The following is a 24,916-nucleotide window of genomic DNA, read 5'->3' on the forward strand; positions in this document are numbered from 1 at the left end:
TATGGTTACATATACAATATCTAGATATACAACACACATACATATACTCGTATATACATGTACAGACGGTCTATGAGGTGGTATACCCAACAACCCAAAAGCCAGAAACCAAAAAACCCAAAAAAACCAAAAAAACCCACACTAATAAGATCATATTTGACTTTATATGTATTATAGTAATGTATTCAGTAGCTAAATCGAAAGCCGAAGCAAAGACCAATTTATTAACAACAAACTAATAAGGAAAACCCAACTGGAAAACAATTATTATGTTAAACTAAACAATAAAAACATAAGAGGAAGGCGAAACAATTTTTTATGGAGAAAAAAGAAGAGAAAACAAAAGATGAGTAATGAAAGTAAACTAGAATGCATTGCATGAATTAAACGAAGTGGAGAAAAACTAATAGAAAGCAAAACTTGAATAAAGCTAAACAAATGTCAACTAAAACCAAACTTTAACTAAACCTACACTAATGCTAAAACTAAAACTAAAGTAACATTAAATTAAACCAACTAAAAGAAAGAAGATTTAATTTCTAAAAGAAATAAAGTAAGAAACTAAACGCAAAAAAAAAACAGAAAAAATTCAGTGACTAATGAAATAGTTTATTTTGAATTTACTGTATTGTATATTTAAATTTAACAAGGGAAACAAACCCCAAACAAAGTATATTGTTATATCTTATCGAGGAACCGTGTTTTGCAAAAGCTTTAATATAATATTTAGGGTGCCTACATTTGCTAAATTAGTATTTTACGATTTAAAAACCAAGGAACAAACCAAAAAAAAAAAAAAATAAGAGGAAATAAATACAAATACTAAAACCAACAACTACATACACGAAATAGTGAAAAGCTTGATTAAAACGAACCCAAAAAGTTAGGAGCCTCGATTTCCAAAACGAAATACACTGAATATAGAGAAACCGAAATCGATACCAAAACAAATTAAGAACAGCTAAAGCAAATATTGTATTTGTATTTGAGATATGAATTTTAAGAATGTTTATTAGACTTACGATTTGTTATTTTGTATACATATATATATTATATGTATTATGTATGTAGTATAAACTGATCTGATCTGAAGACGATTGTAATTGTTTTTTTTTTTTGCTCATTAAGCATTTACCTCATAAGAATTCCCACTATTTATAGCAAATTTACCATATTACATAAATCAATTGCTGTACTGTTATAATGTACGATCCCCAAGAAAGCGAAAGAAAGCAACAAGAAGAACCATTCAATGAAAGAGGTCAACGGAAGTCGAGGGGAGATAGGAAAACTCATAAAACTGTAAATTATTAATTAATAAAGAAACCAAAGAGAATAATTGAAATTTTAACAATAATAAAGGGCTTTGTATGAAAGAAAAACAAACAAAAACTGAATAAAAATGAAATAAAAATAAAATAAAATCAGCGTGTGTCCACATTTGTTTGGAAAACGGGGCGGATACGTAATATTGAAAACCATCCAATTTTCCCGAGTAAAAATATGGAATAAAAACACGAGCGCACATTCTTTGATAACAATAATTTATTTTTTTCATAAATGAAGTTCGTACGTAGAATAACAAAAATATATAAAAAAAACGGCTATTTATTTATTGATAGATGCGATATATTCGGTCGAAGGATTGCTTCGCATTTGTGATGGCTTCATAGAGGCTGACAATGGCGTATATAAATAACAAGTGGTTATGGTTAGTCGTAATCTCTGATATCCCCACGATATCCCCACCTCTGCTCCCCTTTTTACTTGTTGCTGCCACAGAAATTGGCAATTTTGCGCCAGAAGAAACCCAGTTTCGAGGTATCCTTCTGCGTGGCTCTCTGGGCGGCCTTCTGGTTCTTGAAGATCACCCATTCGCGTCGAGTTTCCGGATTGGCAGGACCCCAGCGATCGCTGGGCTTCAACGAGGCCTTCAGTGACTGTTTGGGTAAAGAGGATCGATTATGGATTAGGCATTGAAACGCATAAAGGTGGGAAGTCATTACCTTCCAGTAGGTGCCTTGCGGATGGCGCGAGGCGTACCAAAGACCCCACAGTGGAAACTGGGCAGCTCCGATGGCGAACAGCAGCCAGCCGGCAACTGGAGTGCACAAAGATGATAACAATTAGGACGGATTCAAGGGTATGTTGCTAGTGTTACTCACCGTTGGCGGCTTCGGGGAAGTAGAGTTCGCTATATTTGATCGGTTCGATGGTGGCCATGGAGTATATGAATATGATGATCATCATGACGGGCGTGAAGAAGGACCAGCACACTCGCCAGTACAGTGAAACCCGGCGATTGCACATAAACTCGATGTCATCGCAAAAGTTTTGCAGACCTGCATTGCATATGTCAGCATGAATGTGTTGGATTAATTGCACTACATAGTTAACACTCACCATAAACCCACACGATGCCAGCCAGTTCGAAAATGGCCAGGATGAAGACCACATAGGTTCCGCCATAGAAGTCCACCAAAGTGAGGATCCACTGGCCGCCCTGAAAAGTAATAAATACGTTGAGATAGTTGAAATGCAATTGAATTCTCCTTTGGGCCTCTGGAACCCAACGTACCGGCGTAACGTAGACCAAACCCATGAGGAAACCGCACACAGAGGTGGTCAGCGCCACCTTCCAGTATTTCCATCCCTTGAACTGATCGCAAATGATGGTGACAATGGTGCTCTGCAGGGCCACAATGGATCCAATGCCCAGGACGAACAGCATGAAGAAGAACAGAACCGAGAAGAGCTGCGGCACCGCCTGGAACTTTGATATGGCATCCGGATAGGAGATGAAGGCCAATCCCGTGCCACTGCGCACCACATCTCTGATGTTTTCGATCTGCAGATTGTGCGCCAGATTGCCCAAGATCGCAAATATCGTAATACCTCCCAGGAGGCTGGTCAGCGTGTCCAACGTCGTCACGATCATGGCATCCCTGTAGATTCCGTGATCGAATCGATTGTACGAGGCGAACATGATGATGGGTCCAGAGCCCACGGCCAGCGAGAAGAAGCACTGCACCACGGCCTCCTTCCAAACGGTCGGGTTCAAGAGTTCACCCCACTGCGGCTCAAGGAAGAAGAGGATGCCATCGCGGGCTCCCTCCAAGGTGACGGCACGGATCAGCAGGACGAAGAGCACCACGTAGGGGAACAGGGCCAGGAAGTAGGCCGCCTTGCCGGAACTCTTCACACCTCGCATGATCACCAGGAAGATGACCACCCAGGCGACGAACAGGGCCAGTGTCAGCTTCCAATCGGGGTCACCAACGCCGTCCGAGATGTCCAGCTTCTCCTTGATCACTACATTCCTGCAAGTGAATTTGTTGAAGTTCAAATGACTAAATTCCCGCTAATTTGCAAATGACAACGTTACAACTTTTTGCTACTGTGCGTTGAAAATGTGTTAATGAAAACAGCTAGCTAAGTGCACACAAATCAATCAGAGAGCGCAAAAAATGCAATTTTGTGTTGTCAATTCCGTTTAGTACATAATAAGTTATGTGCTAATTGTTTTACTTACAGGAAATAGAGTTCGGAGCTGCTCTGGAGTTTCTCTGTCTCATTGTTGGCCACAAGGCCAATGCCGCTGAGATTCCTGGCCGATTCATTGGCCAAGGACACGCCGGTTAGCAGATTGTCCACGTACTCCTCTGGCCTCGAGTTCACGCAGTTGGTCCACTCATCGCGGCAGTAGGACCACGGCAACTCCGATTGGAAGGACACAAAGAGGTAGTAGAGGGTCAGGGCCAGCAGCGAGGAGTAGTACGAGATGATGCAGATGGTGCCGAAGGCCTGGCCATAGCCCACGCCCACGAATCCCGGCACCACCGACCAGATCTTCACCGTTCCCTGGCTCGTGAACTGGCCCATGATCATCTCCAAGTAGTACATGGGCTTGCCTAGAAGAGCCAATGTTTAGTATATCCAGTGATGCCTCCTCTCCAGTCACCAATCATTCCTACCGATCAAGAAGAGCACTATGATGTAGGGTATGAGGAAGGCGCCTCCTCCATTCTCATAGGCCGTGAACGGGAATCTCCATACGTTGCCCAATCCCACGGACACCGATATGCAGGACATGAGGAACTCCAGGCCATTGCCCCAATTGGTGCGCTCCGCCGTCGGCTTCTCGGCATCTGTTTTCTGCAAAGGAGCGGAGTTTCCAATCTTGGTGAGCAAATATGGGTGATATCGCAATTCCGGGAATACAAGATTTAATGCCAACAGCAAAATACCAAAATACCAGACACATGTCCAAATATTTGAGCATCCATCAAGCCACGAGTCTGGGACTCTTGGGCAACCATGAGTCGCGTCATGCGTGCGGCATTTCCAGATCCATTTTGCAGATAACCCAATGGACATGTGAAACTAATGCGCCACCAGCACCAATTTGGAATATTTATCTTAGTGCGCCCAATAACGATTAGATTAGAATCACTTTGAAGTACGCACTCAAGAAAGGCGCCCGGCTTATCGATCCCATTAAGTAAGTTAATTACTATTCATGCAATTCAAACTATTCACCGATCGAGGATTCGTTTCCTAAGTGCATCATTTCGATAGCAAATTGAATAATTCTCAATGCATTTTTAAATTGTTTTAATATAGCCATAGAGGCTTTTCCGGTGATTACCTCAGCTAAATTCTATTAATACTCGATTAAGGGAAAAGCAAAACTTGTCTGCTGCACAACTTTGAAAAGTTCCCCGGCAAAATGGCTAATGAACTAATGGATTCATTCATAACGATTTACATTCAGCAAATGCATGTTCTTATCTTCAAATCAAACTATAAAATTGTTTAAATGAATTAGTATGTAAATTATATAACCAATTCTAGTTAATGACTGAGTCACAATTTCAATACCTTAATTGGAAAATTTTAGCACAAATTACTTTTGTTCGTGAAAACATCTGTCGTTGATAATTGTAACGTGGGCACTTATTTTCAAGAATAAAAAAAACCATAAAATGTTAACAGTTTTTTGGTTTTTCTTTTTTTTTCGTTTTAATTTTAATTGAAAGTGTGGAATCACGAAAAACAGTTGGGCAAATGAACAGATGATGTAGTTATAGTTAAAATTCCACTAAATTAAATTACATTACTGGGTTCGAACATTACTATTATTATTTGTAATAATATGATTGCCATTTGGCGAAATCTATTTCCATCTATTTGCGCGGCAGCCACAATTGTTTTTGTATTTTTTTGTTTTTTGTTTTTTATCAGAGGGCTGGCAAGGCGGGAACTGTTTTGCCGCTTACATATTTGTTCATTCGGTGGAAAAGCTGTTTAAATAAAACAATAACTCAGCTGGCCGAACGAAGGTAAAAAATGGCAAAGAAACTGCATCATCATAGATATGTCTCCGCCAGTTTGGTATCTATGAAATAGCCGAAACCAAAGTGTTTGCTTATCCCATTTTATCTGCAAAGCCAAGGGCACTCACTACCTTTACATTAGAAAATGTATATCGTATCTATATCTATACATAAATATCTACCAGGCTGTTGAACCTCAAACAAACTCGCATAATTGTGGGGTTTTTTTTTCTGCGCGCTGGGAAAAATTCTATCTTGGGAATCGCCTTAATTGCATTAGCCATCAATAAAACCTATGCTGACCGCACTTTAATGAGGCTTTGTTCTGGGGGAAAAACACTGTAATTTAAATCAACTATTAGTATAAACTTTAACGATCTATGCAGCATCTGCATCTTGCATGCAAACTGGCTGAGTTCTGAGGGGAATTACCCATAACCATATTATATATATATATTTATAGAAACTAAAGTTTTTAATCACTCGCAAGAACCAATTCTATATATCTTCCTATCTTTGTATCTTTTTACAATACTTTCTCGGAAATGCTGTAATATATATAATAGAGGGCGGCGAAGTGAACCTGTCACTCCAACGAGCACTCGTCTATATTATAGCCTCGTCATATGTTTATGGCTGCTGCAGTGAAAACTGGTTTCCAGCTCTTCGGCCATATAGCGAGTATAGTACAGTATAGTACACTATAGTATATTATAGTATAGCTTATAGCTTTCGTCGATCTCGAGCCGTGCGCTAGTTGGCCAGATAACTAACGTTTTCGGCTGAAAATAGCTCTAAGATACATTTATGTGGCGCTGGGGATCGTAAAGCGTATAAGATATGCATGGAGTATCCGGCTGACAAAGTCTTTCACCCCGCATTGGGGTGGACCGTAAATCGCATATTCGTTTGTCGGTCGATTGGCCTGCAATTAAGGTCTAACAGCCTTAATGATCACAATGATCATAAAGTCATTTCGGCGCTTGTAAAGCCAGCAACACTGAGCGAATTGCATGGACGGTTGTGAAGAAGGGGCCAATCCAAGCATAATTGCGGCCAAAAGTCCATTGAAGTTTTATAAAGTTTATCGCAAACAGTTCTCGTATGGGTACTTTCGTACTCCGCGAAACTTGCATGTACCACACGGCGTATACTTAATGTGCCAACTGTGGAACACTGCTTCTTCTAATCTGAATCGCTCGCTGGCCACTTGAGTTCCTCAAGTGGCACTCGAAAGCAATTCCATTAGTGATACTACTAGTTGCCTGATTTCATGGTCTAACACTTACTTCCGTTGATGCAGCATTGGTGGCTCCATTTCCATTTCCATTTGGGCTGCCATTCGATGGCTGAACTCCTTTCAATTCCATTTTTCTAGCCACTTGTTAATTTTCCCGGTTAATGAAAACAGTTGACGGCTACTCGCGTTTTGCTTGTTTAATTACTATTATTTTTTCTTGTTTTAATAGTAATTAGCACATTGCATTGGCCAGCCCTCGGTTACGATTGGTTGGTTAGCGTCCAACTGCAGTTTCAGGGTCTAGTTCTCTGTAATATTTTCGAATTTTTTTTGGACTGGAGGCGCGCTTGTGGTGCCGTGAATGCCGCGGCTGGAACTGAGAATATTGCGAGTGCCGGCCGCTTTAAGAACCGCCAAAGTCAAGCAGCGTTTTGCCAGCGCTCAGCAGGTAATAAGCGTGAAATTATTCACACACATATAGCGCCGTGCTTGGTAGAGAAAATCTGCGGTAGTACCCGACTGGCCTGGTACCTCAGTACCCAGTGCCCAGTAACCAGCCCCCCAGCCACCTATCCCCCACCCAGTGCACTCGATTAGGAATGGGAAAACAAACTTCGGCTGCTCTTCGTTGATATCGGGGCTTCCAGCGCTCGGATAAGGAAGTATCCGCCGAGAAGCTGAAGACATCCGCACCGAATGTGCCCGAAAATGTGGTCTACACTCGAAGAAAAAAAGCTGCAAGATGGTACAAAGTGTTGTCATAAAACGAGTAAATAAGTCATTGGGTAAATGTTTTCCATTTGTGAATTATCTCCCAACGTTCCATTCAAATTACCCAATGAGATAAGCTGGGAATTCCAAGTTACTTGAAGAGCTGCCGCTGATAAATTTATGAAGTGATCTTTTCTCTGGGTGTAGGTGGGTAAGGAAACCCCGAACGTGAGCTTTTTGCTGATTAACTCACGAAGATCGGTGATGGGATTGAGAGCAGATACGGCGATGGGGGATACCTGGATCTTATCAACCCAAATCCAACGTAGGCGGGATCCACTGTACGACGCTGTGAGGGAAACACTTGGGACTTCGATAAAAACCGGCAGGCCGAAATGGTCAGCAGTAGTAAATAACTTCAGATAGACGGACTCGCAGACCCAGACACAGTAAAAGCACTTTATGAACTTATCCGAACCGGCCGTGAGTGGACACTTTCCACGCTGATTAGGAGAAATCACCCCGAAATGACCAATCAATTGAAAAGGAAACGAAAACAGAACCGCAGACAAAACCAATTAGGAGTCGATTAATCGCTGGGGTAATTAGGCTGGCGCACATATAGATTCGTAGGAATTCCAGTCATTGGTCAATGAAAGTTTTACGATCGAAAGACCGCTTCTGACCAGTTTCACACTTTCACAGGCAATTCATCTTTGGCCACCAACTCTGACGCAGAGTTCTCCTCCTCCTCCGCTCCGGCTCCAAGTTCGATATCGCAATCGTTTTATATCCAAGACATCGTCGTGCAGCCGACGAGTCAGACGATCCAATAGTCCAATAATGCGGCAATCAAGGCTTCCTTTGATCGATTGCATTGAATCACGGGAATTGGATTGGATATCGACATTATTGGGGGGATCGCAAAACCATATCGAGCTAGCAGGATGATGACTTCAACTTCCTTATCGCGGCCATCATCACGTCAATCCAGCTTTTCGGATAAGAGCCCGTGACACGGGTAAGTACATAAATTATAAAATTAGTTGGCACGTTTAGCCGGGCGGGTCCATAAAAGTGGCGATATCACTTCCTAGGATAACGATCCAGCTGAAAGAAAAGGTCCCGACTAACAAACATCATCAACACGGTTTTGTTCCTTTTCAATAATATTTTATTTTAATGTACTTGCATTATATTTAGTTAATAACTAGATTTGTAAATTATTCTCACTTGAATGCGTCTATAAATTAAATCTTATTCGTAACTCACGTCTCTCAGCATTACTAGATAAGAAAAAAAATAGAAGTACCACACACATACGATGATCTTTGAGGGAGGACTCTTCACTTCACCTTCACGTCTCTTCTCTTCCCGCTAACGACTAAGATTAGTTTCAATATGTGCTCTACATCATGTCTGTCGTGTTTGCATTATCTCTATGTCTGTAAATCAGTTATCAGTTAATCAGTTTATCAACAATTGTACAAGTGACAAATCTACAATGAATTCGATAAAGCACCGAGCACGTTGACAACTCTGGCGCATGCAAATTGAAATCTCCTACTCCCTCATCGAGATGAATGCCTTATTTAAAAGTAAGCAATAATATGTATTTAGTTTTCCATAGGCTAAAATGTAGTTCTCTTCCGACCGAATCGAATTTCCAAAGGCATTAAACGACATTAAAAACGAGGATCCATTAAACGAATTTGCACTACAGTGTGGAGGGCAGCGGCCACTCCAAAAGTTGTTTTAGTTTAGGATAACAATTAGAATGAAGTTGCTTTAATTATCAAGAAGGATCTAAAAACAAATAGCAAAAAAAGAGGTAATCATAATAATAATAATAATAATAATGGTTTAATGATAGCGTTAACTATAATAATTGTAGGCTACCGTTGAAGAAGAAAAACACTCCAAGTCTTTCAAGTTGACCAAATAGATGAATATTGTGTGGATCATCACTTGTACATTACATTATCTAAGTAATTTAATTATGACGATGACGACATGAGAACGATGAAGACGACTATTAAGCTGAATTGTGATTGAACCTGAAAACTCTTTGTTTTTTGAAACGATTTATAAATGTTTATAGTAATTCCGTTGCTGCCGATCAATGTAAATGTAAATGTAAAATACAATTGAAATAAAACTCTATTTTTCATACACAACAAAATAAATATGATTAACATGGTTGGTTTCTTTGATGGTTTATTAGTGTGTTATTTTGTTATTGTGTTATTATCGATGTGTTGTTGATGTTGTTGTTGTGGCTGCCCTACACTTAGAACAATTCTAGCTAAAATTGCTGCTAGGCTAGACACCCAGAATTGGTAGCTTAAGCGATAAGTTTGCAACAATTCGCTTGCTTCTTTTTCCTCTTGCATATACAAAAGAAGTTTGAAAGAAAGGCATTTAGAGGTTTTCACTCCTTCTTTTCAATAGGCTAGTTTTGGTAGCAACAATCATTGTTTCTCATTTGTTTTTTGCATTTCTTTGTCTGTCAAAATGGATTTTATATACAATGGGTTTGTTTGGGGGAAAAAGTATCCATTTCTGTTTTTGCTTTTTTTTTTTTACTGTGTTTGTTGTTTTGCTTGTTATGTTTGTTATGTTTAATGTTGGTTTGTTGTCTAACAATGGCACACACGCATATATAATTATTAAGAATTCGCATTTAAATGGTTTCTTTTTCTTTGTTAGGCATTCTGTGGCTTTAGTGCGGGTGTGAGTTGGGTTGGGTTGGGAATTTAGAATACGTTTTTTGAATACAGTTCGAATACAAATCAACAAAAAATGTATAATGCATGTAAATGTATGAACTCGTCGATTAGATATTATCAGTTGTTTAAAAAGGCCTAATATAATATTTACAGATCTCAGCACAAATAGCAGCATAAAACTAAAATTTTGTCAGGTTTATCTCTAATCCCTATCCAGAGTTTCTGAGGTTTTGTATATCTGTATATATCTGATGAACGCTCGATATTTTAGTTGGGTCTATTTAGTGTGTTGTTTGTTTTTTCGCCTCTCGTTATCGTTATAAAATCTATGTACATTATTTAGTAATGCCTACTTATAAACTGAGTATGGTAATATCTGCAGCTCCAGTCCGATCCGTTGCATGCCCGCCCGCCCATGTGTTGCCATGTGGTCACAAAACGCATAACCCAGCTGATCCCTAACTTTCCCCCATTTTGGTATCCAATTCTGGACAGTCCTTGTTGTGTAATGTGTGTGGGTTAGTGTGGTGTTAGGTGCTCTTACTCATATATGCGTGTGTGTGGTGTGTGTGTGTGGGTGTATTTTGCGAGTGTGTGTTGTTTGTTATGTAATGATTAAGGGGCTCTCTTCATGGGCTCAGTCGCAATCTAAACAACGTAACAAACGTTTCATTTTCTTTGTGTTGAGGCCTCTGCACTTGCCAGTTCTTTTGGAATCAGGCAACTGCTATATGCTGTGTGCTACAATGCTACATGCTAACTGCAAAAGCTGCATACGAAATCCTTGATCCGAATCCGCATCCTGGAGCCTGTTGCGCAAGACTCAAGCATTCCTTTTTTGCTGCACCGCCAAGTTGCTTGATTTGTGTTTGAGTGATTGTTGTTTAAGTTTGCTTTTAAGTTTTCATATAGTTCTTGGTTGCTAGTTAAGTTGTTCACTAAGGCTGTTAGTCACTCATCTCCACCCAATTTGCGAGCTTTCTGCCGACCAGCTCCTTATTGATAAAGATTACATTCTGCAATTAGAAACAAGAGTTAGAAACTTTCCGTTCCAGCAAGGATTGGTACCCTTTTTAAAAACCGACTATAATGTCCCTTGTTTTTAAAAAGGGTAACATATGTGTGTACAAGTTTAAGTTTAGTTGCATAACAATTCAAGTGGTTTAGTTAGCTTGTTTAAAGTAAAAAGCAAATTTCTGCTCGAAACCGTTTTGCTATTATGTCACGCACTGTAGTCTGCTTTCTCGCTCTTCATGATCACTCCGTCTCTCTCTAATCGAGAATTTATACTCACATTGGGACCTAGGGATGCGAATAAAAAGATCTCTGGTATGTTGTGACTATTATAGCCGGCGACTTGTGCTTGCAAGACAATGCCTTTGGTAAGTTGGTTGAGGATTTCGGCCGCCTCGATGGACCAGGTGCCATCTGCGTGGAAAAAGTGGGAATCAAGGAATGAGTACACAATATAAGGGCATAATGAATGCACACACTTACCGATGGGCTCAATGTTGGACAGGATGCATTCGGTGGACTGGAAGGGCACATTCATGAAATCGGTGCGAATCTGTCGCAGTGTGTTGAAGCCGACATTCATGTAACCACCAAAGTCGAGAAACTTGATGACGCAACGCTCCTCGTCCTCGGGGTCTGTGTCGACAATCTGGACGCGATACCAAACATCATTGATGGGTATCACGCACACGGCACTGAGCTCCAAACTGGGCAGCAATGGCGCCTCCATGGTGGAGTAGCTATCGTACAGCTGCTTCTGCAGCAAAGGCAACGATGGATGCGAGGGATGCAGCGGGTGCTGGATGAAAATATGCGACCCAGATAGCACCGCACTCACCACCACATCGTTGTTGATGCCCTCGATCAGTTTCAGCTGCGGAGGAGGAGTTAGCCAAGGCATTAGAGATATATGGATGGATGGGGACTCGAAATCGAAGCCTTTCCGATTGCGCCGACACGACAGGAACAGCAGTGTCAACCACTTAGAGAATTTGAAATAGTCTCTGCGTATTCAACGGGAGGAATACTACCATAAAATCATCAAATCAAGTCAGCTAATTAGCCAGCTAATCAGCTATAGCCATGTCGTGTCGGCGGCATCGTTACCATTGTCATCGTCACACCATCACCACTCACTTGTAGATTGTAGAGGCTTTCGGTCGAAAGAGGAACTATGGTCTGGGGAAGCGCAAAGTGGATGCGTTGCATGGTGAAGTTCGGATAGCGCTTGGCCGGCAAACGTTGACGGATCATGGCCAGGGCGGCATCAATCTCGCTCTCCGTTCCCTCAATGGTACAGATGCGCACCTTGCCCGAGTAGGGATTCTTGCCTAGAGACACGCTGGCCAGGGTCTTGGCCTTGATTTGGTTGATAAACGCCCGCTTGCGGCCGTACAAGTGACCAATCAGACTGATCGGGAAGAGGAACTCATAGGTGGTCTTCACGCGTGTCGCCTCCGAGCGCGGCAAGCTGGATCCCTTGCCAGAATCGCCCGATTGCACACTGCAAATGCTCAGCGATGGACTGGCCGCATCCACATTGCGCTTCTGATTGCCATTGTTATCAACCACTTCCTCCTTCAGCACCGTCTGCTCCTGATCCTGCTCGAGCTCCTCCTGATCGGCCTCCTTCTTGGAGGACTCCTCCTTGGCGGGCTCCTCCTTGGCGGGCTCCTCCTTGGGCTCACAGTTGTTGTTCTGCTCGCACTCCTTGTTGGTGTAGTTGGTATCCAGGAAGGAGTTCTCTGGCGATATTTTGGGTGTGCGCGTGGCCTTAATCACCACCGGTTCCACCGTCTTCTGGCTAGTCTTACGATTGTAGAACGAGATGCGTGTGTTTACCGAATCGGGTAAATCACGTGGCGACGATAGATTCTCGAAATCCTCGTCTATTGAGCAGAGTGTCTTGTGCTCGGCGTCCTGTATCTTTGACTTCAGTATTTCGGAATCGATCTGCTGCTGATGCTTGCCATTTGAAGAGCGTCCATTGCTCTGGATTTTGATGGGTGCTGATTTACCATACAACATGGTAGTGGGACTGTCCTTCTCATCACTGCTACATCCGCTACCGCTTCCGTTAACTAAAGTTCCGTCGATGTTCATCGACTTGCTGGCCGGCTGCTGTGGCAGCTTGCCATTCTGCAGGACTCCGTTGGCCTTGCGCGCCTGCACAGTGGGTTCAATCGACGAGTCATTGATGGCCGATGAGTCCTCGTCGTCGGGCTTGTCTAAACAATTTTTATATCTACGCCGAAACCAAAAGACGCCGAGTATAAATGCTACACCGGGCAGTGAGAGGTAGAGTAGAGGACGACCGGATACCATTTTCGCTGAATATTGAAAGATCTGAAATGTGGAATTTACATTAGTCTGTGATATTGTAAAATAAACTTGTGTACTGTCACACAAATAGATTACTTCAAACACACAAATACTGAAACAGAAATGAAGTAGCCTTTTTTTTGTGCAGTTTTTGGTAAAGTTATGGTTTGTTGTTTAATTTACAATCGGAAAATATGTGTGAACACTCTTATCAGGGCAACAATTTACAAATCAAGTAGCGTCGTATATAATTACTTAAAAAGCTTGTCATGGCTCAAGATAAGAAATGGTACACAATATGCAATTTTGTTTCGAATAACTTTGAAAGCTGAATGAAGTGATTTAAATTTGCGTTTAAATTTTAGCGAGAATTCTAAATATAAAATCAATTTTGAAGAATAGTATGAAATTCAAGGGTTAACTTGTCAACAGCATCCACATGACCGTTGTTTTTTAAATATATTGTATATGCTGTTGTTATATTTGAAAAAACCTATTAAAAGGTTTCGAATTGGTTTTGCAAGTCACGAGACCCGCCTGCATGTGCTCGCTTGCATAAGTGTGCGTGTGTGTGTTTGCTAGTGTGTTTGATTTTGGTTTTTTCCTTTCTGAACTTTTGCGTATTAATAGCAACAAATAAATACGTAAATATAGACAACAACACAAATGCCGAGAGAGAGAAAGAGAGAGAGCGCGCGACGAAAAAGGTGCAAAGCGATTTTTGAATGCCACGCGGAAGGGAAAAACGCAACGGGAGAGAGCGAGAGAGATGGAGCGATAGATCGCATGCAAAGAGCGCGTGCGCAAGAACGCAAAAGAGCGTCGGCGAAGAACGGAAGAGAGGCGCAAGAAGAAACCGTTACGTTTACGTATGGCAATGGCAAATGTTACGAAATCATTACAAAACAAAACTAAAAGTTACGAAAACAACAGCTTTGCCAGAAATTCTTCACCTCCTTCAACAATTAAATGTGTGTTTTTGTATCACCACTAGGATAAAACTGAATTCGTTGCTTCTTCCGGTTTCGTTTTGTATTTTATGTCGTTTTATGGCATCAATTCGCTTCGGCTTATTTTTTGGAGTTTCTTGTGTGCTTTTGTTTATTTTCTTTCTTTTTTTGTTTTCGGGTTTCGAAATGCCGGCGAAATTGTTCGAGAGATTCGAGATATCGACTGCTCGATATATGAAGGGAAACTACTTTGCCAGCCTTCTAATTGCCAATTCCTCTGGCTTTTTATTTTTATTATTTTTTTTTTTTATTTCGCCACCAATTCTCCGCTCTTCACTCCATCCGCTCTTCCGCATCGTCGTACCCCCACCAACCCGCGAAAAAAGAGAGGATGCGTGGTGGCAAGTTTTTATTTAGCGCCCCTTTCCACCCACACACACACACTCACACATCCCTCCACGCGGGAACGAGACAGAAACGCGTAGAGAAGAGAGAGTGGGGAGCTCATTAGAACAAAGAAATCCGAAAACCGTTAATCAAAATCCATTCAAATGCGTTGTAAGCGACGCTCCTTCCAATTTTGTCAAAATTTCCGGGGCATGAAAAGTGCTAGTCATGCCGCACAGTGGTTTAAAGCAATGAGAACTTTAGTACATTTAAGTTACTCCCAATATAACCGATTTACCCCACTATACTGAGCTTCCACCCCTTCGACAATATCGTCACTTTGTAAGGGCCCAAAGGTCCTCCGGTTACACAGTGTTCAGATGATAAGCTCAATCGACAAGCGACTGTATTACAAACATACATACATATGTATGTACATATATGTATATAAATGTTCATATAGCGACAGATCACCGGTTGATGTGTGCGTGCAGGGGGTGGGGGGATAAGGGGCCTAGTGGGGTGCTATAAAATGGCCATGGAAGGGCAACTGGCCAGACAGCTGTGGCATTTCCTAATCGTCGAAACCGGGTAACGGGAATTTTTCAGATTACGTTTAATACCCTTTGCTGGGAGTATTACAACTTGTTGACGAAGCTTGCAACATTTTGCCTAAAATTCTTGATAAATGGATATGCATAACAACAGGGAGAAGTGTAGTTTTACCAGTTGAAGACATTGAATTAAAACGATAAAATTTAAGATAAGGGAACAACAACTTCGCAATGGTCTTCTAGTTTTGTTATTTTTTTTTTATATTTCCTACACTGTAAGCTTGTTTATACATGAATATTGATGTGTGTGCGTGTCTCGGTATGCAAACAAACATGTTTAGGCATGTTTTTTTGTGTGCCTTTCGGTTATTTGTTATTTTCTGACTTTGAACTTGCACATTGTTGTTGCTCCAAACTCGAATACCAGTGCGGCCAAAGAAGAAGAGGAAGCCGACGAACGGGGAGGTGAAGCAACAGCCTAAAAATTTGAAATTCCCCCGAACAAGCGAGAAAGAGCGACACAGAGAGGCGGGCCAAAAGAGAGCACCAAAACAACAACAAGTCAGGTGCAACAACATTGCCAGCTAGCCGAAAAAGTCCACATTGTTATAATCTTGGCAACGTGGTTTCCGATCATATGGTGGCCAAAAATGGGCGGGGATTGTATAATCGGGAGATATACTATTTTATATGTGTACACATATGTATGCATAGACGCAATGTTTTCTTTGTGGGAGTGGCAGCTCCTTTTCGCCTTTGTTCTCTTTCAGGCGTAAAAAACCGAACATTAACGGTGAAAGCTGTAACACACACAGACGCACTTATGCTCGGCATGTGTATGCGTGCGAGTGTGGGTGTGTGTGTGTGTGAGTGCTGGCATTGTGTAATCGCCGATTTGAACTCCAAATTTTTTCCATAACCACTTACTGTCACTTTGCCGGAAAAACAACAACCACAGCGGCAAGGCAGAGCAATACACACTTAACAAAAAGTTGACAAAAAAAGGTAGTGGAAACGGTGGCAGAGGAACCGGGAAAGAGATGCGAATAGAGCTCAAGACACGGACATTGGAACGAATCCACACAGAACAGAACATGACACCATTTTCCGTCACATCTCTCTGTTTTGGCAAACACACACACGCACTTTTTTTGTACTAGGTTATGTTCCGCGTGCTGCGATTTCTTACCTTTGTGAACCGCTTGGGTAACTTATTTTGCTCACTATCTTTGGGTGCTTCCAATACTATCTACTGCACACGCGAGTTGTGTATTTGTTTTTGCTTATTTGCTGGCGAATTACTGTCGTTTTCTCAACGCTAAAGAGCTGCACGAATTAAACACGTGTCTACGTTCCACCTTTTACAAATCACAATAACATGGCCGGCGTGCGGCAGTGTTGCCATGCATGCGCAAAACTCTGGCAATCGGAGCTGCCTGCTTAATCACCCACACTCGCGATGACCAAATCCTCGAATTACAAGAGCTGTGCACACAAAAAAAAATAGGAAGAAATCACTTCACGGTTTGAATCGCAGCCGAATTATTTCTAGAAAGCCGAAAAACGTGTGCTCGAAGTGCTGGTCTTCTAATCGAATGGCAGCACATGTACAAACAGGGCTGCCCACGTTCATCGATATGTATCGATATGGGCATAAGTACATATCTTCCAAGGCGGTGTTGCCACCTGACTGTTCCCAAAAGTGTTGAAAATTTCGCGATATTTCGTTACGATATTTTGTAGAGCAGTGTTTTTGGGCATTTGTAATTTTCCAACGTAGTTCTTGGGAAATCGATAGTTCTGATTTTTTTGTCTTACCACAATATGCTTGTTTATGCGAATTTCAGCTTATTTTTTGTCAGCGCTATAAATCATTCCTTTCGAACTAATATGTATATAGGAACAGATAGCGAAAAAAAATCACTAAAAATCTTCATTATAATTTAACATAATTTCATTTCATAATATTTTTTAAATTTATAAAGCGGTGTACCTGGTGCAAAAAATTAGCCAGCATAATTAACTAAAAGTGGAATGATATAATTGAATTATTTGCAAATATTTCCAAAATCTGTAGATTCTGACATCGTCTCAAATTGACCACACGCGGTGTTTGCGACCGAAATAAGCAACGGTCACACTTGGTCACGTCGCTCACGTTTTCTATTTACGCAGAAACGAATAAAAAGCGCATAAAAGTGCTGTTAAACATATATGTTGTGTGCTCATGTACTACGCATATCGCAGCGAATAAATTCAAGGTAGTACGCAGATCCTGTTGTACATGTGTGTGGGTTATCACAGTTCGTGTCTGTGTGTGCGTGCGTATTGGTTTGATGTGTTGGGTGTGTGTGTGAGTGCGGGGTCCTTTGGATTTTCGAGAAATCATCGGAAAAGGGTAATACATATATGTTTGGGTGGTCATACAACCGTGGGGGCGGGGCCAGCGGGGGCGCTCAATATCGCTGACTTGCAGCGGGGCGACGAACTTAACCTCAAATCCTGGGTCACAGTTCCAAACGTGACGAAAGACAACAAAGCAAACAAAGCCAATAGGCTCAGTCTGTTGGTGCGAGTCCCAATCGAATTCAATACCGTTGCCAGTTATACACATTGATAACCGAATTAGAAGAGCAGCAGCAGGGTTTGGACGTATAACGATTGCATTCGAAGCAATTCGAAGATTTGAATCTCTGATTGGAACGCTACCTATTCCTTGCAGAGCGCGTCCACAAGGAACCAAGGCCAAGCAGCTACCTTGCCATGGTAAAGAAGCGACAGGCGGACAGTCACGACCACGATTGCTCAACGGATTCCGGCAATGAGGATCTGCATCATCGGACAGCACTCGGCTCGCCCGGGCAGACGGATGGCGCCACCCCCACCACCGCCAGCTGCCAGCACATCAAGAAGGCGGTGGACGCGGCCCGACTCAGGCGTCTACTGAAGTCCACGGGTCTGCTCTACGAGTGCAGCCAATGCCAGAAGCTGGGCAAGATAGCGGACAGCGGAGCGGGAGCGGGAGAAGGAGCTGTCGGTTCTGGCGGAAATGCGGTCGCCGTTGAATTTGACAGCACCCTGTGGCTGTGCCTCAAGTGCGGCAGCCAGCTGTGCGGGAGGGCTCGCCACAAGCACGCCTTAGAACACTACCAGGTGAGCAGGAATCTAGATCAGTTAGATCAGTTGCAAACGACTTGCTCGTTTTACATTTTTATTCCATATGGTAGAAGCTGTAATCCTTCTGTGTGTTCCAGACACCTCATTCGGACTCGCATGCCCTGGCCATGAACACGCGCTCCTTCGACATCTGGTGCTATGAGTGCGACATGAAGATCTGTTCCAATCTGCGCAAGAACCTGCTTGAGTGCGTGGAGCTGGTCAAGAAGTTGGCCCAGAAGCCGCCCACTGCCACGGTCACGCCCAGTACGCCAACGATAAGCTACATCGAGCAGAAAATTAAGTCCACGCTGGAGCACCTCACACCTATAGTGCCAATGACTGGCGGATCATTTGACGACTCCAGCGGTAGAGGGTCTCTGGCGGCGGGCGGGGGCGGGGTCGGCTTATCTCGAAACAGGCAGGTGGCCATACCGCTGCCACCACCGGAGCCTAGCTCCCTACTTTCAACCTCAGACTCGCTGACCAGTGTGCCGGGTATGGCAAAGAGAATTGACCAGTACTCTGCCACCACCAATGGCAACACGGGGAACAGACGACTCCCGACCCTGGAGACGCCGCGCATCGAAAACGAACGCCTGCCCCGCGTGCGCGGATTGACCAACCTGGGCAATACATGCTTCTTTAATGCGGTGATGCAGTGCCTCGCCCAAACGCCGTTCCTTCTTAGCGTACTAAAAGAACTGTCGGAGCCAGGAGAAGAGTAAGTTAATAGCCGCAAATGTGTATGCAAAGCCATCATGTCTGATGTGTATTTCTCTCAACAGATTTATCTTACCTGGCGGAACCTTCACGATAAAGGACAAGGGTGATATTGAGCTGCCGATGATCAAGGGTATCCTCTCCTCGTGGGGCGGACTTACCGCCGCGTTAGCCAATGCCCTTGAGGAACTGCAGGCTGGCGGTGGTGTATTTACGCCCAGAAAGCTCTTTGACAGGCTGTGCGTAAAGTGTCCTCAGTTTACGGGCGGCGATCAGCATGATGCTCACGAACTGCTGCGCCAGCTACTGGAGAGCGTGCGGAACGAGGACCTGAAGCGCTACCAGCGTGTAATCCTGCAGAACCTCGGCTACAAGGATCAGGATGTAAATAGTGTGTCAGAGGAGATGCGACAGAAGTGCAAGATCTATGGCAATCAAGCAGGAGACCGCATCCTGCGACCGGAACAGGTATTCCGTGGCTTCCTCGTGTCAACGCTCACCTGCCAGGATTGCCACAACGTTTCCTCGCGGCACGAGTACTTCCTGGACATGTCGCTGCCCGTGGCCGTAGAGAAGCCTCAGCCGCCGCAGCGCCGAAAACCAAGTCCGGAGCTCAGTCTTACGTCCAGCAGCTCCAACGTCACCCCGAGCACTAACCAGCCGACGATAAACACCAAGTTTACGGATGGCAGTGTCAACTTTACAGCCTCATCTTCGTCCTTCTACCTGCACACCCGTGAGGCGGCATCCCTGGGCCCATCCAAGTCGCAGGTGAAGAAGGAGAAGGAGCGCCAGCGTAAGGCGAAGCGGGCGGCCAAGAAGCGCCACAAGACTAGCCTTAATCTTAACGGAAATGACAGCGGAAATGGAAATGAATTGGCCGAGTCCGTAGAACAAAGCGGTGCTCTATTGCCTTCCCTGGTTGACGGCGACGGCCAGGCCAACGATGACCTTGAACAGACCAACGGCCAGACCGAGGACTCCACCTCCACCAGCGTGACTACGTCGGAGCACTCCGACGCCGATGTTGAGGACAATCTGGTGGAGGACACAGCCGCGCCGTCCACTACTAATGTGTCGAGCAGTTCGGCATCCATGACAGCTCCCTCCAAGACCTACATGGACAGCAATGGCAATGGCCAGCCGCCGGGCGAGAAGCGCGACGACACGCCGGAGCACATGGACAAGGATTCGATCGAAGAGGACGAGAATGGTGAGTGAACATTTCTGTATTTAACTTTGCATTAATCAATCTTTAATTCATACATATAAGGTAGATGTGTGTTAGTCCACTATTATTTCTATATATGTAATCTTGTGTAAGGCTCTATAATTATAAAGATACATACAGATCTGTGATCGTGATTAGCAAAAGTTCGATGATTGCCTGATATAATATACTGACTCGTCGCCTTTCATTTCGAATCGCTTGCAGACTCGGGAATCGCCACCAGTCCAGCGCCAACTGCTACCAACAGCAGCACCAGCACCAGTGCCACAGGCAACAACAACTCTGTTGCCGAACCTGGTTTGTCTGGTTCATCGGGCGCTCTGGAGGATCCCTTGGCGCCAGCCAGCTTGGTCACTGCCGGACTCTCAGAGAAGGGTGCCTCGGTGATACGCCAGGTCTCGGTGGGAGCTGAGCAGGGCGCGTCCAATGGCATTGCCGACGCGGATGGAGAAGCCAAGGCAACCGAGCAGCCAGAGAAGACTCCTAGCCAGGCCCAGGCCATGGCACAGGCCCAGGCCCGTACGAAGCGAGTGCGCACGCAGAGCTACTCGGACTGGAGCACCACGATAGCGCCGCGCTACCAGTGCGAGGATGGAGAGTGCTCCGTGCAGTCGTGCCTGAACAATTTTACCGCTGTCGAGCTGATGACGGGGCAGAACAAGGTGGGATGCGACAGCTGCACGCAGCGCATTAACGGCAGTGATCCGAAGGCCAAGTCGGTGAACACCAATGCCACGAAGCAGCTGCTGGTCTCCAGTCCGCCAGCGGTGCTCATACTACACCTGAAGCGATTCCAGCTGGGCCCGCGCTGCATCTTTCGCAAGCTGACGCGCCCGGTTAGCTATCCCAATCTGCTGGACATTGCCGCCTTCTGTGGGTCGAAGGTCAAGAATCTGCCGAACATCGATCGCAAGCAGAAGAAGCTGTTGTACGCCCTATACGGCGTGGTGGAGCACTCGGGCGGCATGTACGGTGGCCACTACACGGCGTACGTGAAGGTGCGTCCAAAGGTGGCGCCGGGCGACAAACGCTGGAAGTTCCTGCCGCATGGCAGCAAGGCGGAACTGGACCAGGACGATGACCAGCTAAAGAAACTGGAGGAGCTGCTTGCCAAGGAGAAGGCGCGCGAGCAGCACCTGAAGACGTTGGACGACAGCGATGACTTCAGCAACTCCAGCAGCAACTCGTCCACCTCCGACGAGAGCCATGCCCCAGCCACGCCGCTCGAGGAGCAGCAGACGCAGCAAACGCAGCAGCTGGAGGAGGCTGCCAACGTTAGTGCGCCGCCTGGCAAATGGTATTACGTGTCCGACTCGCGTGTCCAGGAGGTTAGCGAGGATACGGCGCTGAAGGCGCAGGCCTATCTGCTTTTCTACGAACGCATATACTAGGGACTAGCAGGAGCTTTAAGCGGGACTGAGGATGTGAGGCGCATGCAAGAACATTGGGAATCCTAGATTTGATACAGACAGAGTGCCGGAGAAAGAGAAGGCAGATACTCACACATGCCAAATGCATTTGGTTTCTCCCACTCAAAATTAATTGTACACTTTCGCTATTTTTTTTTTGTTTGGAACAAGCTTTAGTTAGTTAAATGAAACGAAGGAGGAAACACACGCGCTCATTTTAAATTGTAGTTCTCAGGAGTTTGGCTTTTGTGTTCTCGATTTAATTGTACTATTTTTTTAGTGGATAACAAAAAGACACTGAAAGGAAATTAGCATGTTTTATTAGCTGTAAGTTCTTTTGGTACCAACATTGCCCATTGCTATGACAGAACGTTACTTAAACTACTCACATCGGAGAATTGAGAATTTGGGAGACAAGAATAGGCGCTGAATGGATCGGAGGGAGCGGAGGAAACCACCGCAGAATGGATGCATGGATAGCTAAAAACGGAAAAGCACAAATGAAATGGAAGGGTTAAACCACGAGGGGAACTATTTGCAGATGTTCATAAGTTATGATAACGAATACAAATGAAATAAAAACCAATTGCTCGCTTCTGCCAATATATTTAACTTTGCAGTAACTTAACTTATGTACACCTTAACTATATATAATATATATACACTATATTTCGGGCCCATATACATACCCACGTAGATATTTACAAGTTGAGCCGAGGAGTAAATGTGTTCTGGACCTACGTAGCGAAAGCATTGGCAACAGGAGAGATTTATACAATAGCGAAGAATAAATAATTATACACACAGTTTATCTTATGACCTAGGCTTAACTATCGATTAATTTATAATAACTAACCAACCGTGAACTCTATGTATATTAAAGAGACAAACGATTTATGAACGCAAACGGCTTCCTTTCGGGCAGGGAAAGATCCCCCAGCTTATCTGCCACCGGCTCTCCACTATCTGCCTTCCATCTGACCCCATTGGATCCCATCCCCATTCCATTCCGGAGGCACTTGGCCAAGGTCACGTCGCGTTCGCTCGATTCTACGACGCCTCCACAGGTGGCATCGCCATCACATCAGGCAGTCGCAATATGAGAGCTGCGCCGTTCGGATCGTGGTACTGGCTGGGATTGGGATTGGGCCTGCTTCTGGCCATCGAGTCCGGCGTGGTTTCCGCCAAGCGTTTCCTCCGCTGTGAACTGGCCCGCAAGCTGCTCGACCAGCATGGCTTCGAACGCAGTCTGCTCTCGAATTGTGAGTGGGGGAAACCCATGTACATATATTGAAATGCTCTATACCTTATAACTTGGGATTAGTAGACTAAATGGGTTGTGACTTTCGATTTCGCCCATTCAAGGGATTTGTTTGCTAGAGCACGAGAGCGATCTGGATACCGGCAGGATAACCAACAATCCGAATGGATCTCGCAACTACGGGCTGTTCCAGATCAATGGCAGGTTTTGTCAGGAGGGAAGGCGTGGCGGCATCTGCAATGCCAAGTGCGAAGGTTCGAGGGCTGTACTGTTCCATTCAAGTTTAACTAAATATATTGTTTTTAGATTTTCTAGACGAAAATCTAAGGGAGTCGGTCACTTGCGCCAAGCGCATCCAAACCTCGGATGGTTTTCGTCACTGGGCAGGATGGCAGCGATATTGCCGAAACGCCCAGAATCTGCCTAATCTTAAGGTCATCTGTGGGATCTAGAAGTAATTAATTTTATGATTTCAATTTGTTATGAATGTTATAACAAATAAATGTTATATAATACGCCTTAAAATAATTTTAAAAGACTAAATAGTTTCAATGCTTAAGAGAGCTCTGCTGCCAAAATTAAAATTTTTATATTAAACTCTGATAAATTCGCGTGTCAATGTGGGACAAAACACGATACAGTCGGTTGTTCCGAACCCAAATCGGTTTTGAAATGTGGTGAGTTGGAGTCCAACAAAGCTTACGATCAGTTTAAAACTATAACACTCTGGCAACCCTACTCGCTCTCTATATCTCTCCGAGATTCGTTCATTATCAGGTGAACGAAAGCTTTAAGCTTTGCCGCAAAAACTTTGTGTAGCAATGGGGCGCACTCACTATCTCGCTTACGTGGGGCTTTCATTTGGCGACATCGGCCGAACAAATCGGAGCGTTTTTTCGCAACGTGTTCACAAGATATCAAAAGTCATTAAGAATTAAGAAAATATGAAAAGTCAAGAAAAGAAAAGTATATTCCAGTGCCCAGTGCCAGAGATTCGCTCTCTTACAAAAGAATCGCATTTCATATATATTTATATATATATATATATCCTAAACACTCCTAATATGGAAAGATATTGTGCCTTATTCCGATCTCCTTACATAAGTTGCCCATACCCCCGACCAATATACTATGTGACTCATTTCCCTGCCCCCCAAAACCGGTTCTCCAGTTTCTGAGGAACTGCAAATCCCATAAACAAGATCCAAAGATCTGATGCCTCAGTCGTTGAGCTGCGGTGTGATAAAGTTGATGCAAAAATGAAAACTCAAGTGTATACTTATTTTTTGTTTTCGTGTTCGAGTCCCAAGAACAAATGAAATCTACATGCATACATAGTTACCTATTTTACGAATAAGTGATCCCCTGATATGATTTCTCAAGAAATCTACCCAAAACACCCTGCTGCCACATAAAAATGTTGTGAATGATAATGAAATTGAAAAATAAATAAATATATTTCGTATTGTTTTCAAGCAAAAAGTCCAAATATTGCCATATGTTACATTATAAAACGCCCATGAGAAGTGTGATGTTTTGAAATCCCCTTTTAAAATCTGTGATTTCTTACTAAAGCCCTTAGTTATACCAATAACCGTTGTTCCAATTTATTTATTCAATTTTTAAAACATGTTACCATATATAGGTAATACAACTACAAAATCATATGCGTAATCAGCATATGAATCATGATATGATTTATGGTGAAATTCGTAAAAACGACCCTAATAAATATATTGATGTGATATTGGTGCGAAATGTGTTGTATAAAATAGAATATATATAATATATATTTAATTTATATATAATATTGAAGTCCTACTTATCAAATGAATGGATGATGTGGTGATGTGCTGATCTCTATGCATTTTTCAAATATAAATATACAAAATG

General features: G+C 43.5%; 4 protein-coding genes and 1 long non-coding RNA gene across 10 annotated transcripts; 3 read left to right on the plus strand and 2 right to left on the minus strand.

Moving 5' to 3' along the window:
* Positions 1–1,527: 1,527 nt before the first annotated feature.
* LOC6725159 (sodium-dependent nutrient amino acid transporter 1) lies at positions 1,528–6,969 on the minus strand. 4 transcript variants are annotated; one of them, XM_016172972.3, is made up of 9 exons: positions 6,626–6,968; positions 3,975–4,155; positions 3,533–3,911; positions 2,579–3,320; positions 2,404–2,503; positions 2,166–2,342; positions 2,007–2,101; positions 1,750–1,940; positions 1,528–1,676 (listed from the first exon to the last, which is right to left on the minus strand). In XM_016172972.3, the coding sequence occupies exons 1-8, from the start codon at positions 6,704–6,706 to the stop codon at positions 1,764–1,766; spliced, it is 1,932 nt and encodes a 643-aa protein (XP_016038179.1). In that variant the 5' UTR covers positions 6,707–6,968; the 3' UTR covers positions 1,528–1,676; positions 1,750–1,763. The 4 variants fall into 4 exon arrangements, with proteins under 4 accessions (XP_016038179.1, XP_002106185.2, XP_044779583.1 ...); XM_002106149.4 differs by having other exon boundaries at positions 1,528–1,940; XM_044923648.1 differs by lacking the exons at positions 2,007–2,101; positions 2,166–2,342; positions 2,404–2,503 and having other exon boundaries at positions 1,750–1,914; positions 3,143–3,320; positions 6,626–6,969.
* Positions 6,970–6,995: 26 nt separating this feature from the next.
* Positions 6,996–10,513, plus strand: LOC27208305. The gene is made up of 2 exons (XR_001600796.3): positions 6,996–7,888; positions 7,993–10,513. It is a non-coding gene; the product is annotated as an uncharacterized LOC27208305 (long non-coding RNA).
* A 180-nt stretch (positions 10,514–10,693) lies between these two features.
* LOC6725160 (A-kinase anchor protein 1, mitochondrial) lies at positions 10,694–13,376 on the minus strand. Its single transcript, XM_016172969.3, has 4 exons — positions 12,168–13,376; positions 11,514–11,904; positions 11,311–11,444; positions 10,694–11,032 (listed from the first exon to the last, which is right to left on the minus strand). The coding sequence occupies exons 1-4, from the start codon at positions 13,353–13,355 to the stop codon at positions 10,964–10,966; spliced, it is 1,782 nt and encodes a 593-aa protein (XP_016038180.1). The 5' UTR covers positions 13,356–13,376; the 3' UTR covers positions 10,694–10,963.
* A 3,941-nt stretch (positions 13,377–17,317) lies between these two features.
* On the plus strand, positions 17,318–22,369 carry LOC6725161 (ubiquitin carboxyl-terminal hydrolase 16). 3 transcript variants are annotated; one of them, XM_039297275.2, is made up of 5 exons: positions 17,318–17,504; positions 17,966–18,396; positions 18,498–19,123; positions 19,188–20,335; positions 20,558–22,369. In XM_039297275.2, exons 2-5 carry the CDS (start codon positions 18,007–18,009, stop codon positions 21,742–21,744), a joined length of 3,351 nt encoding a protein of 1,116 aa, XP_039153209.1. In that variant the 5' UTR covers positions 17,318–17,504; positions 17,966–18,006; the 3' UTR covers positions 21,745–22,369. The 3 variants fall into 3 exon arrangements, with proteins under 3 accessions (XP_039153209.1, XP_016038181.2, XP_044779581.1); XM_016173469.3 differs by lacking the exon at positions 17,318–17,504 and adding an exon at positions 17,529–17,641; XM_044923646.1 differs by lacking the exon at positions 17,318–17,504 and adding an exon at positions 17,710–17,895.
* Positions 22,370–22,827: 458 nt separating this feature from the next.
* Positions 22,828–24,156, plus strand: LOC27208084 (lysozyme). The gene is made up of 3 exons (XM_016183716.3): positions 22,828–23,024; positions 23,128–23,277; positions 23,330–24,156. Exons 1-3 carry the CDS (start codon positions 22,862–22,864, stop codon positions 23,473–23,475), a joined length of 459 nt encoding a protein of 152 aa, XP_016038182.1. The 5' UTR covers positions 22,828–22,861; the 3' UTR covers positions 23,476–24,156.
* The last annotated feature ends 760 nt before the right edge of the window (positions 24,157–24,916 follow it).

Source organism: Drosophila simulans, chromosome X, assembly GCF_016746395.2.
Source record: "Drosophila simulans strain w501 chromosome X, Prin_Dsim_3.1, whole genome shotgun sequence".
Taxonomy (NCBI): Eukaryota; Metazoa; Arthropoda; class Insecta; order Diptera; family Drosophilidae; genus Drosophila; species Drosophila simulans.